The following is a 19280-nucleotide window of genomic DNA, read 5'->3' on the forward strand; positions in this document are numbered from 1 at the left end:
CTCCTAGGCTTGGTTATATAAGTCTGAAACAATGTTGCATTTGATCTCTGCAATGTAACACATAAATATGAGCAAATAAGTTATGCAATGTGAAACTGCCAGCATCAGCTTTCAAACTGAGTCACATGTACAAACAAGGGCTTGGACTTTAATTTCTGTTTACACTTGTAATATAATAGAAAAAGACCTCAACCTTTAAATCATGTCACACTATCTACTACACCTTATTGCGAAGCAGATGGGAGCAGATAGATAAGAACAGACAGCTTGGCTTAATGGCAAATTTACTAAGATATGATGACTGTCAGATTGAACAATGAAGGACAAAGCTACATCCTAAGTAATTAACTTAAAGAGCATTGTTCGTCTCACTGGCATTTCATTGATAAAGGTTGTCGTACGGTGGACGTGCGACCTCTCTCAGTTACCGTCGGTTTCCAAAGTTTAGGTATTTGCTTGGATTGAGTTTAATTACGTTCTGAACTTTGTCAGTCCTCAGATACAAGGAATCCTCTCTCATATTACAGAGAGTGTGAGAAAGGGGATACTGGACCATAGTCATCAATAAATCATTAAAGTGTACTGTGAGTTAATTCTGAGACTGAGCCCTTGTTGTTAAAAAATAAAGAGACTGGAGTTTTGGTTTTATTGTTCACTGTGTATCCAAGTAATATTAGGTTTCAGCTAAAGAAACTTTTTGAATTCCATTTCAACTTTTCTGTTTGGAAACTTCAACTTCAGAATGATCAGAATGTTTGTCTAAGTAACAGTGTTTTAATTAAGGACAAGACATGAACGTCTGCCGTTAGCTTTCAGAGAAGATTGATTTATGGTTTTACAGTGGTTGTGGTCAACATCTTATGATGGTGTTGAGAAACTTTCAGGGGACTCGAGGTTTGTAAATTGCATAGACAGTTTATACCTTCAAGGAAGATTCTCTAAAAGGCATGTGAGCACATACTGTATAAATAGAAAATGCCCTTACCAGGATGTGAATGTAAGATAATGTTGACATTTGTGTACATAAATTACCTACCTCAGGCATTAAACCAATTTTCAAGAGCAACAGCAAATATGTAAAGGAACAGACAGGATATTCAGCTTAATTATATTACTGATTCGTTATGACACAGCCATGAGTGAGTCTTGTTGTGTTTCTGAGGCATGCTGCTCCAGGTCTTTGTGTGACTGTGAGTCCTCTGTCTTCACTAAGCATTTGAGAAGTGAATATAAAACGTGAAATGCCATGTTCTGTGCTGAGCAAAGAACATATGAGCCACCAAAAGGGCGGTTTGAGGTTTATATGAAATAAAAAGAGGTTTGTGGTAAAGCCTGACGTATTGTTAGGTCAAGATAAACGGTAGGGAAGAAAGAAGGAGGATGGAAAAGACAAAAGGATCGTGACGGTCATATCGGTTACCGAACAGACGACTGAAGAAGGAAAGAGGAGGTCATAGAGGTAACAAAGAAGAGATAATGAGAGTGAAGAGAGTCACCTGGGAAGATGGATGAGGTCGGTCTCGACAGGAGACACATCAGGCAAAGCAGATTGTGAAAAAGTTAACAATTATTTTCTTACCTGGTTGTCTCTGTAAGGTAAAGATGTAGCTATGAAATAATCCTTTACAGTGTCTTTCAAATCAAATGTAATTTATTAAAGTGACCATTAATAGACCACTTTGGAGCAGACGTCACAATTACGTCACTTGCAGCTGCGCGCGCATACTGGTTGCAAAAAAATAGCGGTAGCAATTGAAGGAAAATGTGCAAAATCCACAGAATAAGAGAAAAATGTTTTGTTGTGCCTCTGGATGTTGGAATCGGAATGCAAAAAATATAGTCTTCATTTTTAAAGAAAACCATCGTTGAAAACGTCCTTTGAAGATAAACGGAGACGTTTCACAGACTGGACTGATGACACCTGCAAGGATTAGTCTACTTTTAAAGCAGGAATTTGATGTAAACAGTAAGTCTACATAATTCACACATGCAGTTCAGAGGACATACATACATAGCAGTTACACGGCATGAAATAATTATAATTAAAATAATTTAAACCTATAATATTTTACATAGATAACTTTTAAACATAATAATTTTTATTTCACAATTCTACTTTTTTTTTTTTCTTGCATTTGCGTGTTTATTACTCCCAGTTCGGACTTTATAACTCACAATTTTGAGTTTATTTCACAATTCTGAGGGGGGAAAAGTCAGAATTGCGGGATAAATTGCAATTCAGAAAAGACAGAATAACGAGTATATCTCACAATTCTGTTTTTCTTTGTAAGAAATGTCAGATGTAAACTCAGATTTGCGAGAAATAAAAGTCAGAATTGTGAGATAACTCGAAATTAACTTTTTTTTATTCTTTTATTTCGTGGCTTCCATAGACTTCTACTGCTCAACTGTCATTTTCTGCAACCAGCTAGGCTCCGCCCACAAAAAACGTCATCGATGTTTGCAAACACCAAATTGGTCTATAGTATTATTCATGACAATATTATCATGCATACTGCCATATGCTGAATAGAAAAATCAATGCATATGTCACTTGAACTTATACCAGATGAAAATTTGCCTAAATACCATTACAATGTACAAAAGAAAATGAAAATTATATGCGAACCGACTATTTGTGAAATGCTCAAACTTTTGCAGAAGTCAGTGTCTACCACCACAGCAATATTAAAGTAGACGCTGTCAAAAAATGACATTGTGTTATCAGCAAAATTTTGGCAATGAAGGGAAAATTGATAAGGAGTGATCATTTCAAGTGACATTTAGGTAGAAGAGTGTGTGTGTGTGTGTCTTGTTGGGCTATTTTGAGTTTCATTTTATGGACAATTGGTATTTTGTAGCAAGAAGAGATTTCGCTCTCTATTTTCTCTGGATGGTAAATACCATCGAGCATGACTGAATAGAAAGAGCACAATAGGTATTCAAGGCTGAAATGCAGGTTGTTGTTTATTTATCCATTTATTTATTTATTTATTTTATTTCTTGGTTTTCCTGGAAATGCCCAGGAGCAATAATAGCTGCCATGAAGAGGTTATTCTTTGTAGATTTTTTTTTTTCTCCCCAAAATGCTTTGAAAGCACTTAAGAGAGTTCTGGATGCTATAAGTGCCCGTGCAGAGTTGAAACGAGGACATTCAATATTTCACCGCTTTATCACCTTCTGTAGAGGCCAGGTGTGAAGAGACTGCTCATGACAATTAGTCCCACTAAACAGGCTATTACCACCTGGTCGGCTCATTAACATGTTTAATTGAACTTTGTAGTGTGTGTGTGTGTGTGTGTGTGTGTGTGTGTGTGCGTGTACATGTGTGTGTGTGATCCTGAGGATTACACAGTGCAATACTCTTCAGGTCATATAGGTCAAGGTCAAGTCCACAAGACAGTGGAATCTGTAAATCGGCTTTCTTAGATGAATGGTTACAACTTAAAATTTTTAATTGTTTTTTTTAATTATTCTAATTTACTTCTAAAGTTTTAAAATGTTTAATTTAACATTTAATTGAACTACTTTGCTCAGACCTTTACTCTTCTATAATAAAGTTTTAAACCTACTTATCACTTGTCTACTTTTGAAACAGTTTGAAGTTTTATTTTTTCCAAACTGAAGAGTTACCCATAAATCTAAAAGCACTATTAAAGGCCTTTTTGGAGGACGCTGATTGTATGTAAGTGCTACTCAGAGTATAGATATATATAGACAGCCTGAACTCAAGCTGAAAATCCCCTTCACACACTACTTGCTTGGGAGAGAGTTTCCATCCATCATTGACATTTGAAATTCAATCATCTGTTATAGGCAAGCATGTCTCTTCCTCTATGTGCATTGGGTTATACGAGTGTAAAATGATTCAGACACTTAAGTTGGCTAGATTTATTTAGATTATTTTGACTTTTTTATTAATAAATCAAAATCTCTTATTTGGCAGTTCACTCAAAGAGATATTGAAAATCCTGACTGGCATTTACATGTATTTCCAGTTCATTTGTAACAGTAAATTGAAAGTCAAGTTGAGCACATTTGCATTGTGGCATACAGTAGTGCATGTGGTGTGAATTTTGGCAAATGTCATCTATATTCCATATTAAACTATATTCTATATTCCATGTTATTTTAAATATATACATTCCCATTTATGGAGACCATTATAGCTAATATTTGTGGTTTATCAAGGAGCAGGGTGGGCCACACGATGACAGCGTCACATGACTGCATCAGACAAGGTCAACCTGTCACACTGTATTACGCACATACATCCTCTTCTTCGCCTCAGGCCTCTGTCGCTACTTGTCAAAGCATTTAAGTGCTGTCACTGGCATACAGTGATTTGTAAGACGCGCATTAGGGTAGACCAGGGGCGTTTCCTCCGAGGAGGCAAGGGAGGCAGTGCCTTCTCAAAAAAAAAAAAAAAAACTGGACGAGAAAAAAAAAATAATAATATTACAAAAATAAAACAATGCATATATTAGAAAATGTGATATTAAAAAGTGTAAAATTCTCGTTTTTCTTAAGTAACACTGTCCAACAGTGACACCAGCAGGTAAAGTTACAGCGGGAGTCTGCGTCTCTCGTGCCTCCCCTGATCCCATTGACTTATAACAGACCCCCTAAAGAGTGTGATGGGTTTGGTGGGGGATAACTGTGAATGAATGGGGGAAGTCACGGAAGAGGAGACAATGCCTCCATCGTGCTATGATTGGACATGATCGGTTATGATTGGATATGACTGGTTAGTGCGATAAATTCTTGTGCTTGTTCACAAATCGGTCTGAATTAACAACATTATGGTGTTATTGGGAAGAGTAATTAAAGTAAACAACTCAGCCACTTAGATTAAAATCAAACTTCTTCGTGTCTGTGACCAGTGTTTAATTAGCATGATGACTGATGATCTGAAAATAAGTTAATAAAAAAGAGCAGGTGAACATCAGTTCACAAATAAAATATATTATTTTAATTATTTCTGCTTTTAGTTATTATTTTGGAATAGATGGAAAACTAAATTTATGAGATTTATACCTGATTTTCAATAAATGGAACAACAATTGTTAATGTAAAACAAAATAGAATTTGAATAGAATGGGTCTCTTCATATATATATATATATATATATATATATATATATATATATATATATATATGTGTGTGTGTGTGTGTGCACACCACTAGACCTGCTTTCCCTCCAGTATAAGCACTGATGTCACCATTATACTATGCCCCCCACAATCACTAGAAAATCATTTGACAATATTCCAAAATGAAAGGAATATTCTCAAAATTAGGTGTTCAAATGTATTATCATTATCAAAATAAACTGTATTAAGGTCTGAAAATCCTGTAATGAAATGTCTTTTTACAGTTATCAGGCATGCAGTCAACTTGCGTGTTTGACTTTATTAGAGTGCGCTGCCCTCTAGTGTTCAATTGTATGTACAATATGGAAATGATTTACCTTGCGATTCTGCTTTCAATGCAAAGACTTTAAATGAGGTCCATTTTGTTATTGCTTTAAATGAGGTCCATTTTGTTATTGCTGACACGCACCAATGCTGATAGGATTGTTTATGATGTTTATATCATCAAAAATACCATGATGTGGAATTTGATTTAGGAGATAGGATACTGTTTGAGAAGACTCCAAATGATGCCAGTTTTGTATTGACATAGTCTACAAAACTTTCCTTTTTTAAAAATGATCCTTTTTTTTGTATTTTATTGCAATCATTATGAGCACAAGTTGTAATTGCTACCTAACATGTTCATTGTGTCTGCTTAACTTAAATAAGCACATAATATATTATTGCTGTATATTGCTGCCACAAGGACATTACTTTGACTCACTCATCTCTGAATGATAACAGAATACTTACTAAATTGTAACACTGAAACAAGCATTCTCTGTAAAGCTGCTTTGAAATAAAGCGCCTATTGTGAAAAGCGCTATACAAATCAACTTGAATAATATTAAAAATAATGTAGATGTTTCATTAATTAGCCATTCTTATTTAATTGTTAATTTTGCAAACATTTTAAACCATTAAAATATTAATGTGGTTATGCCCCAAGTTGAGCAAAATGAGCAAAACGCTCCTAATTTTTCTATGAAATAGATGGGCAACCTTGACAGCAGATGACCTTTTAGTCATTATTGCCGTAACGACCCTACCGAGGACATTTGCTATTAGCTCTGGATCATCAACCTTTGGAAATGCATAATTTCACAGCTTCAGAAAAGTTTAAAGTCCCCTAATGACACTGTTAGATTGCAATATAGAGGCTGAAGCAGCAGGAGGACAGTAAGTATAAATGACATCCTGTCATCCTCAGATGTGATTTTTAGTATTTTTTTTTTTTTTACTCACCATACTGTATGAACGCAGAGCTACTGATTGATGTGTATACTACTTGTTACAGAGACCTTCAGGTCCTTTACAGTCTTGAAACAACCAACAAAACAAAAACACTATGAAAGAAAAAATGAGACAGAATGTATTATGTCTTAAAAAATATTTTTTATACATTTTTGTATACAGAACATTTCAAAGAGTCAGCAAGGGGAACATAATATACATTTGACAGACCATACATGTCTATTGTTTAAAAAAAAAAGTTTCTGAGAAGACAAATTTTCTTTTTCATCTTTTTTTTTTTTTTAACTTTTAATATGATACCTCTTGCTGGGCACCGGTTATTGACAAACCTCAGCAATTAAATACCTTAGGGATTAAAACTTAAAACCTGAAATTTATTTTCAAATTTGAGCAAACTTCACAACTGTACAAATATCACGCTAACCATATAACTTCAATAACAACATTTCTTTTCATGTCAATTCATGTCAGCAATGGAACAAGAAAGTGTGTATTTAATTAAAGCTGAAGTGTGACATTTTTGAAGTTAAATACTTCAATATGGCTAAACCCATGGCATGAATTTGGGATTGGAATACTCTATATGTCTGTCCAAAACAATGGCAGAAGGGGGCAGTGTGATTCTGCAATTCTGTTTGGTGATGCTAGTGGCACAGAAATTACACACTTATTCACAATTATTTCAAGGTGCACTCTTTTCCTTTCTTCAAAATATACACAAAATGAATGCATAGCACTATAAAAATATATGTTTAAAATCATATACACTCACATGAAGTTAAGATAAATCATATCAGAGGCCTAAAACTGTTTTATTCTACATGAAGAGAGTCCTTTCTTGGGGGCCACCATGCTGAGATCACATGACCTGCAAAATACTACTCAGTTTATCTTATTAACTCCCTGATTTGGACATTTTCACTTGCAGAATAAATCATGGCTGGCTATGAAAAGCACATTTGACTATGATGGCATTGATAACTAAAAAACTAATACACTAGGTGAGAGTATAAAGTCCGAGACCACTGTCATGTTCCCAGCGGAATTTCTTTTTTTCCTCAAAAAAATACTGAGTGCACCTTTAAAGTAAATCTAGGATTGCACGTAACAGTGACATATCCTACCATTCAAGATTTGACTTGAGGAATAAAGACAGATGATTCTGCATGAGAGACTAATGGTGGTTTCAAATCAGAGCACATAAACCCATCACAGTCACACCTCAGTCTCTGGTGGTGTTACCAACCACAGCTTCCACAAGTTTTTCACGGTCACTAACCGTACATTCGAATTTCTGACCACTTGCTGGCAAGTCTGAATAAGGTATTTTCCAAGTTTGTTGCTCACAAAGAACTTTCCAAGGAATCAGAAATCTCAGCAGGTCCTATATGTTGGCCCTGAGGCATCCCAAAGGTTGTTTCAATGAACTGTGGGTAGCCATGGCTGTGATTTTGACTAGGAAACATGGAGTTAGACCTTGCTGTTGGGCAAATAACTTGATGGAGCTCTGGTCTGTCATGCTGGCCGTACTCTGGAACTGCAGGCATGTCTGTATTAAGAGGGAGAGCTGGAATTGGCAGGAAGTTCTCAATGTCATCGTCAGCAGTAAGATAGTCCATGTCAAGAACATCTGGAGCGGTGTGCATGGACATCTGCACAAATTCATACTGGAGAAAACCTTGGATCCCAGGAGAGTAGATATTCTGCAGCCAATCTGAGGTATCCCAGTAATAGCCTGTTAGAAAACCAAGATAGTTTAACACATTTATCGGAGATGAAAAATTTCTTCAAATCATAATAATGTAGGTATTGGTAAACAGATTAAAACAGATCACTATACTGTAAATATTCATGCACGACTACTACCATTAAAAAGTTTGGGGTCGGTTGGATTTTTTAATGATTTTGAAAGAAGTCTCTTCTGCTCACCAAGGCTGCATTTATTTGATCAAATATAAACAGTAATATTGTGTATTATTATTACAATTTAAAATCACTGTTTTCTGTTTCAGTGTATTTTAAAATGTGATGGCAAAGCTGAATTTTCAGCAGCCATTGTGTCAAACGATCCTTCACGAGTCTAATTTGGTGCTTAAGAAACATTTCTTGTTATCATCATTGTTGAAAAAAGTTATATTTCTTAATATTTTTTCAGGATTCTGTGATGAATAGAAAGTTTATTTGAAATAGAAATCTTTTGTAACATTATGACACGTTTGATTAATTTAAGGCATCCTTGATGAATAAACCTTTCTGACCCCAATCTTTTGAATGGTAGTGTATATCATCAAATCATGCACAGTCTCACAGCTGCATGCAGCTCCACAACAGACACATTTCAGTAAAATGCATGTATCTTCAGAATATGGCATGCTTTGATAGTTCTGATGCTCATTAATCTTAGACAGTGAGAAAGATCTGAGCACACTGGTTTAAAAGAGCTTGTTATAACTTCTCCGAGTTAAAGAAGATTAAACATCAAAGTACCCCTGAGATCGATGTCAGTCTGTTAGAGCAGAACTTGTTATAGGCAAGTCACAAGAACCTATCAAATTCACACAGTTGTTCAGTGTAACCAAGCTTGCTAAAGCAATGGAGCATGCACGAAGGGTTTGATAAACAACAACAAAACACTTCATTCTCAAAGTACCAAAGCTCACGAGAATGTTTTCTTGACATGTCAAAGAAAAAGAAAAGGACATTTTTACATTTTAAGAGTTTGAATTATACAAACAGCAAAACTGATCTCTTAAAATGTCCATGCAATGAAGTTGGTCAGTGCTTAACAGTGAGTAAATCAATAATCTGAAGTGAGTTAGACAAACAGAAAGAATGATGATAAATATGAAACCACCAACATGATGTGAGATATAACATATACTATATATCTACCTTTTTCTCACCATGTCAATCTATGTTTTGACAGGGTGTATCACTTTGGAGGCTTGTAAAAGTAAAGAATAAAACATCAGTCATTAAATCTTATTTTACAATTCTTTACTTACATAAAACTACAAAAGACCATGTGCACTAAACATAGAAGGCATGTTGATATAGCCAAAATCTGATTCTGATGATGGTGTTCGGTAACTACGTGTTCTGTAAAGTCACTAAAAATGATGACAAAAACAGTTAGAATATTATATCACCAAATTAATATTACACTGCTGTTCAAAACTTTGTGGGTCGGTAATATTTGTAAAGAAGTCTTTTATAATCACAAGACTGCATTTATGTGATCAAAAAACAGTAATATTGTGAAATATTATTACAATTTAATCTAACTGTTTTCTATTGTAATATATATTAAAATATAATTTATTCCTTTGATGCAAAGCTGAATTTTCAGCAGCCATGACTCCAGATATCTGTGTTTTTTCAGGATTATTTGATGAATAGAAAGATCAAAAGAACAGCATTTATTTTAAATAGAAATATTTTGTAAATTATAAATGTTTTTACTGTCACTTTTGATCAATTTAATAAAACAATTAATTTATTTTCTAAAAAAAAAAAAAATTTGACCCCAAAACTTTGAACGATAGTATAAACTAAACACATTCTACTCCAAAGGGAAATAGGAATTGATGACTAATACTCTAATTCTAATAAATCAATGACTGTGTTGCATGCACAACACTTACACTGCAGTCTGTTCAGAATCTGTGCTCAGATTTAATCCATATGGGGGCTGAATTCATTAGACACAGCAAAGATGCAAAGATGTTGCAAGTTAATACACCGGTGCACAATATAAAAAATAGACTGTCTATGCAAAAATACCTATTTTTGTCAGATTTGAAAAAAGTCTAAAGTATACAGTTTCAAACTTGAAATTTTTGGATTGTGCAACTTACTGTTGTCATCCATGGCATCTGATTGGAGGGAACACGTGGACCGCTGCCCTCTATTGTCATGACAAAAGGAAACACTGTCGTCCTCAACTGCTAAACAGGAAGTCAAGTCTAGGACTTTTTCTGGAAGAATGAATACAAAGAAAAAAAAAGTAAAGAGCAATTCTGCAAAGGCCGTAAGAAACTGCTAAACTATTCATGAATTAATCTAAAGAAAAATACAGCTACAGTGTGTTTAAAGGTGCACTCGGTAATGAGTTTTACACCTAAAACAAATCTTAAATAATAAATAAAAATAAATGCTGATAATCTACATGGAGGCCACATGTGATCACATGACCAGCTAAATAAATAGTACTTGCTTTTTACTAAGGGCATCCTTTAAGTCGGCATAAATGGTAGTTGCTATAGACTTTTCTTCCCTACGACGCATATCTGAATGAAACGGCTTCTTGGACAAGAAAAAAAGAAGGGCGGGACTTGATTTTGTCCATCAGGAATTTATTGGATCAATGGATCATGTGGTTAGCTCTTGCTGTGAATGACAGGTTGTCCAGCCCTCGCACCAGTAAATATGTCAACATAGGGGAGATGTTTTGATCAAAGATTACAAGGGCACATTCATTTTAAAAAATACCCCAATATTACTAAAACATTTTTTTAGATTTAATGACTTTAAAGGCCTCCAACTGAGGCTTCAGATTGCACTAACCATCATACTCCTCATCCCAATCCGATTGCTGTATGGAATCCTTTTCCGAGTGTGAATGGGATGCTTTGTGATGTGGTAGGTTAGGGGCAACACTGCACACAGCCACAGTCTTCCTCAGACCAAAGAGCGAATCTGGCATAAAGCTACTGAGCTCAGGCACGGAGCCTCGGTTGTTTCGACATTCTCCGGGAATGCTGGGTGTGTAGGAGATAGGTCGCACTGGGACCTGCGGCGGGGTGTCCGGGCAGGATTCTTTTCGAGCTTGGCTGTATACATTGGACCTCTGAATGTAAGAATCAACATCTTTGTACATATCAAAGTCTTTATTTCTCTTGCCAGCTTTGCGGGTTCCTTTCCACACTATTAAGACAAGCAACATCAAAACAAAGATGGCCGTTAGGAAGGCCAGGATTGCGACCAGTGCTCCAATCCAAGAGTTCCAGGATGAAGATATCAGTTGGTTCCTCACTTCTGTGTCTATCTCACACAGTCTCCCGCTGAATCCCACCAAGCAAGAACAGTTAAAAGATCCATGTGTGTTGACACAACGGCCATCATTGAAGCAAGGCCTGTCCACACACTCGTCAACATCGATCATGCACCTAAAAAACAAAATGCTCTGTCAAACATTCTTAAGGAAAGTCCTACAATATGTTCAAGAGGTTGATAATAACAACAGACCTTTCTCCTTTGAATCCCGACTCACACTCACAAATGGGTCCATCAAGACTGTCTATACACTGTCCACCATTTTGGCATGGATTCTCCTTGCAGTAAGGACCTATCTGACACCTGTGGTCATACAGAGAGTTTTGGGCATACAGTAGTTTTGTCCCACTGACAGATTTTTATAGTCAACATTTCACTTGTACAGTACATTGAAAGTGCAGTACCTTTGTCCTGAGTACTGGCCCCTGCATTTACAGTAGTAGTCCAGGTTATTCTGGATACAGGTTCCTCCATACAAGCAGGGGTTGGAGTCACAAGGACTGATCTTGACCTCACAGTGAGTCCCAGAGAATGACGTACTGCATTTACAGACATAACCTGGGAGAAAATCAATGACTCAGCAATGCCATAAACTAGTTATACATATAATATGGAGGTCAGTTACGGATTTATCATCTACAGTGGGGTTAGAAACCATATATCATCAGATTAAAAAATAAAATGTAAGAAATATCTAAAAAAATAAAAAACATAGTTACATTGTAAAATATAAAGTCACAATTGCGACTACACTACCATTCAAAAGTTTGGAGTCAGTAAGATTTTTGAATGTTTTTTGCTCACCAAGTCAAAATTTGGTCCAAAAAAAAAAAGTTAAAACATTAATATTGTGAAATATTATTACAATTGAAATAAATGGTTTACTATTTTAATATATTTTAAAATGTTATTTATTCCTGTGATGACGGATAAAAATCTTTTGTAACATTGTAAATGTCTTTAGTGTATTTTTGCTCAATTTAAGCATCCTTCCTGAATAAAAGTAAATCTTACTGACCCCAAACACTCACAATGTGACTTAATATCTCACAATGAGACTTAAAAAAGAGTCACATTGTGAAAAGGAATATAAAGTCACATTGATCTTTTCATTAATCTACAGTATGTGGGGTTCAGTCTACCTCCACTCTGCCTCATTACGCAGCTCCCTCCGTTGAGGCAGGGATTACTGGAGCAGTCTGGAAATGGGAAGAAGACACAGCCAGGAGACACTCCCACCATGTCCTCAATGGCAACCCCTAATGGATCATTTGAGTCCAAGGACAGCCTCTGTCCATTAAACAGCACAGAGTCCATGCAGCCCTGTAGGCTGTTTGATACAGGCAGATTGCGCCTGAGTCTGGAAATGAGACGTTGAGCGTGTCCACCCAGGACCACCTGTTCGCCCAGGTTGAGGCAGTGGAGGGGACCAGGCGCGATGCCTGAAGCAGAATGGAGCTGATCCAGAACCAACCTGGCATGGTTACCCTTCACTTCAAGCTCTGCCATGTGCCACTGTCCATCATTTACCAAGACACTGTGCACAGAAACTGTAGCGAGACCCCAGCCGCAGTCAAACAGGAACTGCAGTCTGCCTCCAACTATCTGGGGAACACATACAGTCAGTATTAAGAAAATTATGTTGGTTAAGTTGGTAAGTTGGTTTGCTAGTCTTCACTGGTTTAAAATTGTTTAGCTAGTCTTTCAGCCTGGCCAGTGTGCAAAATCGCTCTAAAACCATCATTAACCCTGTAAAGCCTGACATGAAATAATAGTCATAATTTCTACTTTAAACTAATCTAGATTTAGTTCCTATTGGCTTCCACTGAACCTTTTTACATACATGGAAGTCAATGGGAACCAAAACGTTTTAGTGACCAACATTCTTTAATATATATACTTTTGTGTTTATCAGAAGTAATAAATGTGTATATAACAACATGGAACAACATAAGGGTGAGAAAATAATAATAGAATTTAAATTTTTGGGTGAACTAGACTTAGGTTGGTTTAAGTTGTTTTATTAACATTTTACAGTAAGGTTTCATTAGTTAACAACATTAGACAAAGTTCAAAAGTTGTATCTGTTAACATTAATTAATGCACTAAATATTTTTAATTAATAAATGCTTTTAAAAGTATATTGCTCATTGTTGGCTAATGCATTAACTAATGTTAACAAATAAGAACTTATTGTTAAGTGTTACCCTTTTTTTAAACTTCTCTAGGGACAACTGGTTCGATTAGGGTTTATGTATACATTTATGTAATTGTTTTCAAATTAAGCATATGAAAACAAGCAGTGATTTAATACTCTTTTATACCTCTAGAATGATGTGGCCTGTTCCTCCGGCAAGCATTACTGTTCCTTCTCTTGAGAGAGTTTTTAACTTGAGCGTGAACTTCACTTCTCTTGTGCTTTCACGCAAGTGATATTTAATATAGCTGCTCTCACTAAATGTCATTGAAGATCCTCCTTACAACATAGAGAAAAAGAGAAAATAAAGTTAGTAGCACATTAATTAAAATAAATACAAATGACATTTAAGTTTGGATCATGGTTGCTTGTGTCCATTTTACAAACCTCTGGAATAATAAATGTCTTACTAAATCATTTTAAGCTATGGAAAATTATAGAAAATGTCATGCACAGAATACCCATACTAAAATGTTTCAACTACAATATAATTCTGCCCTACAAAGGCAAAACTACAGCAAAAGTTTTCACACTTGGCTTTCTTTGAATCTGAGCATAGTTGTGAGGTTAATGTACAGTTACTGAGTTTTGCATTTGGTTGCATTATTACCTAGTTCTGGCATAAAACTCTTGAATGCACAGGCTGATAGGTCTTGAATTCATTTGGTAGCGATCACGTCATTATCTACATAGCACAGCTGATTGGTTGCTGTTGCATCAGCAGCCAATGAACTGCAGCTCTACCTGTATAGATCTGCTACGGGGGTTACTGTAATTCACGTGTTACATGTGCAGCAGCAGCATGTCTTACATGCTCACAACAATGTCTGTGAATGTATTGGCAGTAGCAAGACTCTGTACTTGCTCTGCAGCAGCGTAGCAGATCTATTCCGCCAAGACCAGATACATTAACACTGCCATATCCATTACCATGCCAATCTCTATTACCATACCAATCTCCCAAGAGTTGTCATGACAGAACTACAGTTATTGATTCTATCATAAAAATAACAATATTACACAAATATTTTGAAGATTTTAAGAATATCCCATTTTAATATAGTATAGTTTTACAAGATAAATGGTATTTTGGCAGACATTTAAAGGATTAGTCCACTTTTAAATACACTTTTCCTGATAAATTTACTCACCCCCATGTCATCCAAGATGTTCATGTCTTTCTTTCGTCAGTCGAAAAGAAATGAAGGTTTTTGAGGAAAACATTCCAGGATTTTTCTCCTTACAGTGGATTTCAACGGCTACCAACAGATTGAAGGTCAAAATTACAGTTTCAGTGCAGCTTCAAGGGCTTTAAACAATACCAGATGAGTAATAAGGGTCTTATCTAGCGAATCGATCGGTCATTTTCGAAAAAAAAACAAAAGTTTATGCTTTATAAACAAAATATCGCCTTGAGCGTACTTTTTGCTTCCGCATTCTTCATAACGCTTACGCTGAATGTTCTACGCCTTTCCTATTCTACTTACGGAACGAACGCGGCGCCAGTTTCGTTTTTTTCCGTAAGTAGAATAGGAAAGGCGTAGAACATTCAGCGTAAGCGTTTTGAAGAATGGGAAGTACGTTCAAGGCGATATTTTGTGTTTATAAAGCATAAACGGTTGTATTTGTTTCAAAAATGACCGATCGATTCGCTAGATAAGACCCTTATAACTCATCTGGTAACGTTTAAAGCCCTTGAAGCTGCACTGAAACTGTAATTTTGACCTTCAACCTGTTGGTAGCCATTGAAATCCACTGTAAGGAGAAAAATCCTGGAATGTTTTCCTCAAAAACCTTCATTTCTTTTCGACTGACGAAATAAAGACATGAACATCTTGGATGACATGGGGGTGAGTAAATTTATCAGGAAAAGTGTATTTAAAAGTTGACTAATCCTTTAAGTTATCATTGTAATTTTTTTAATTACAAAATTCTCTCTTGACTCTAACAAAAGAAGTATAACACAAGAGGTTGTGGGAGTCAAGAGATAATTAAATCTGTTAAGACATTCTCATTAAGGATATAATGGAGGATACCCATTTCTCTGAAGAAATTCACTTCTGTTATCTTGTAGTTAATTTACTGTTAAACACCTCATAGATCACACTCAAGAGAAGCTGCCATTCTCCACATTATGAAAACATACCCTTGTGTTAAATTGCGCGTGTAAACACTGCTCCACCTAATGATTAAATCTGCAAATAGCTGAACATTAACCCTGTGTTATTGTATTTAATGAATGTGTGTTTACACTACACACTAAACGCTTGCAAATGATTATTAATTAAGTGAGCAGGAAACAATTTAATCTGCACCTGCGATCGGTCCTTAAGATGACACAGTCTTATTTGATGAGGAAATGAATTCACTGTTACCTAAGCATTTGACTTTGGCACCACCTGTGCATATGCAGCTATGTTTGTCTTTTCCAAAGCCTGGCACACACTCATAGCCCTCTGGACATGGGTTGTTTACACAGGTGGTTTCATGCTTCAGGCACTTACTGTCTGAAAAAGTTAAGAGATTAAAATTCAAATTACTTTACTGTATTGACATTATTGTTTTACATATTGTCAAATCCTCAATTTACATAATAATAATATTAATAACAAATAATAATAATAATATTGATATTGATAGAACAATAGTGAAAATAAAATAAAATAAGAAATTAAAATAACAGTTTATACCAGTCACATTGCATACCTGTGCACAGGCATTTGGCTGTTATGTTGTGTTTGGGCGTGACATAGCTGACTCGGGCAGTGCTGTATGTGGCCATGCTGGTCTGGTTAAGCAAGACTACTTGTCTACACATACTACCGGGACACTCAGAGATTGAGCACTGGCTATTCAAAACCCTCACTACTTGTAGTCCTGTCATCTCTTTGATGGCTGCTTTGGAAGAGTTGAGCTTCTGAGAGAGGGCTTCCAGCGCGCTGGCGCCTCGTCCTAGTTTCTCAAAGAACAGAAGAACATCCAAGCCGTCGTCAGTTTCCGCAGGCTGCAGACTGATCAACCGCATGGCGCCCCTGCGGACTCCGGCTACACTCCGGACAGCTTTTTGGAAGCTTTTCCAGTGGTCCTGGATAAAATCCTCTGCAGCGATGCCAGCAAAGCCCACAGAAAGAGAACTGTCCAGCATCTGCTCTGTGACTCGCAGCACATTCACTGTGACATTGGCTAAGGCTGAGAAACGGCCGTCACTGACTGAGACATTAAGCTGGTAATAACCCACGTCCAAGCCTCCACGGGCCAACAATCTGCCATCCGTGCCGATGACAAAGAACAAGTTTTGTGACTGTGGCTCCAGACTGAATGTGAGCGTGTCATATTCATCTTGATCTGTGACGTGGACCTTGCCTAGCATGCCTCCTAAATACTCATCTTCCAAGATCATGATGAAAACATCCAGAGAAAACACAGATGGAGGAAACACACTCGCCTGTACTACAAGAACACTGACAGATGTGACTGATTTCAGTGGGGGACTTCCATTGTCAGACACCTGAAATCAGATACAGACCATTTTCATTTTAAATTTGAAACTATGGTAACAGTTTACAATAACTTTTATACATAACCTATACATACATATAGTTCAATATTCCATGAAACTTTTAATATGGTCATTTTATTCAAATTTGAACATACATCAACTAATCTTTTAAGAACTGAATAATATTAAATGAAAACATGTAAAATATATACACTACCATTCAAACTACTGCTTGGGGTCAGTAAGGTTTTATAATGTTATTGAAAGAAGTCTCTTCTCACCAAGGCTGCATTTATTTGATCAAAAACACAGTAAAAATATTGTGAAATATTATTACAATCTAAAATATCTAATTTTGGTCTTACTGACCCACACTTTTCGAACGGTAGTGTAAATATAATGTAAAATGTGACATAATAATATAAATTAAATATAAATGTGTCTATAATTTATTATAAAATGACATGTTTAATGTAAGCAAATTCTGTCCCAGGCTATTTTGATCGGAAGGCAGTAAAAGTGTTTTCACTTGCCTGCTATGGCTCTTGTTCAACACAAGAGGGAACATTCAACACATGAATCTTTAAGAATGTCTGCATCATACAACACAATGAAATCTTCCACTAACAGGTGGTAGCAATAAAGGAATTATGCAGGTTTTTGATTCAATACCAAATGTATTTTTAGGTTTACATACATAATGCTCAGCCTACAAATCAGGCTATCACCTTCTGATCATGCATGGTTTGTCCAACTCTGAGCCAGTAGTATTTCAAAAACACTGTTTGGAAGTTATTCGGCCAATACCAACAACAAACGTCTAACCAATCAGCATTGGGGGGCGTATGACGGTCGAGGAGAGAGAACGAGCAAGAGGGAGATTTGAAAATAATAATAATAAAAAAAAAAAAAACAGCAGAACGAGAAATGGGACAAAATACAAAAGAGCTCAAAAGAATATCACTGGAATGAAGGTTTATGCCTGGGCAAGCGCTTTAGGACCCGCGTTTATATTAGAAAAGCTTTCCAGTGCTGGAGAGAGCTAAGGCCTGAAAACAGATGCGGAGGCTGCTTTTGTTGCGTGTCAGCTGTAATAAACACATCCACTTGCATTGCGTGTTTAACAGTGGCCAGATAGTGAGAGTTTTGCTGTTAAAGGTGCTACAGAGGATGTTTTGTTTTATACATTTTTGCAATATTACTTGAAACTGTCTTTACTAACTGATAAAAGACTATTTATTAGGTGCACTGAAAGGAATAATGTTAATATACATCATCTGTGCACGAGGTAGGGCCTTAAAAACATCAGCCAATCGTTTACGCGATTGGCCCTCTGGCTTGTCAATCACTGCCATGATGTTCCTTGTGAAAGACGTGCGCGGCTGCACGCTCCAGTAACTTTCCACACTCCACAGGCACCGCATGCAATGTTTTTGTCAGGAGACAGGAGTAACAACTGCAGATTATGAGTTACCTGCGGTGAGTCCGACATAATGAATCCACTAACACGACACAGCGAATGCCGGTGGTAAACACTCGTGTTCCAATACTCGTGCACGAGTTTTGGGAGGCATTCCCTCGAAATGAGCTGTGAAGGAGGGGGGTTGTTCTTACACATGTGCTCATTTAAAAAACTCACTAACAGTCTTTGGTTTCTCAGTCAACGAAAAGATCCTCTGTAGCACCTTTAAACTACTGCACACTGACAATCACTAGAGAATGTGGTGTTTAGCGTCATTGATAGTGCATTCGCCAGCGTCAATCAGGCGGGGGTTCGAGACTGACTCAGAGCAGGGTGGTTAGGATTGGAGTATGAGTTTTGGAGGCAGATCAATGAAGAGAGGGGTGGGTTTGTTTGGGTTGATTTCAAATATCAAAACTGTCCAACAGCATTGTTCAAATAATACTTACAGCGCCTTTAAGTACCTTTTACCTTATATTTTTTCTGATTTAGACACTTTTTTTTTGCTTTAAATTATTGGGTTGCCAAACCTGTTATGTTCCACATCTTTGTTGATCCTGGAACAATAATCCAATCAACCAATCAGATTTGAGGGACAAGTTTACAGTTTATGTCAAGTTTGGGTTTACAACAACGGTTAAGTGCTTCAACATCAGTGTTATTTAGGGCTGGGCGATT

At 36.4% G+C, this 19280-nt stretch overlaps 1 protein-coding gene across 3 annotated transcripts in view; it reads right to left on the reverse strand.

Annotated features, from left to right (window-relative positions):
- Positions 1 to 6522: 6522 nt before the first annotated feature.
- The window catches only part of fat1b (FAT atypical cadherin 1b), a 45144-nt gene continuing 32386 nt past the window's right edge, over positions 6523 to 19280 (reverse strand). The window contains exons 19-28 of one of the 3 annotated variants that reach the window (XM_048176664.1): positions 16348 to 17149; positions 16017 to 16148; positions 13769 to 13920; positions 12587 to 13049; positions 11849 to 12002; positions 11637 to 11747; positions 10956 to 11557; positions 10247 to 10366; positions 9282 to 9333; positions 7992 to 8124 (exon numbers count right to left, since the gene is read on the reverse strand). In XM_048176664.1, coding sequence (XP_048032621.1) covers positions 9302 to 9333; positions 10247 to 10366; positions 10956 to 11557; positions 11637 to 11747; positions 11849 to 12002; positions 12587 to 13049; positions 13769 to 13920; positions 16017 to 16148; positions 16348 to 17149 — 2568 coding nt within the window. In that variant the 3' untranslated portion in view covers positions 7992 to 8124; positions 9282 to 9301. Of the gene's footprint in view, positions 8125 to 9281; positions 9334 to 10033; positions 10081 to 10246; positions 10367 to 10955; positions 11558 to 11636; positions 11748 to 11848; positions 12003 to 12586; positions 13050 to 13768; positions 13921 to 16016; positions 16149 to 16347; positions 17150 to 19280 lie in introns of all 3 variants that reach the window. The other 2 variants (XM_048176663.1, XM_048176662.1) reach the window with 2 other exon arrangements.

The sequence above is a fragment of the Megalobrama amblycephala genome, linkage group LG23 (assembly GCF_018812025.1).
Source record: "Megalobrama amblycephala isolate DHTTF-2021 linkage group LG23, ASM1881202v1, whole genome shotgun sequence".
In the NCBI taxonomy this organism is placed as follows: domain Eukaryota; kingdom Metazoa; phylum Chordata; class Actinopteri; order Cypriniformes; family Xenocyprididae; genus Megalobrama; species Megalobrama amblycephala.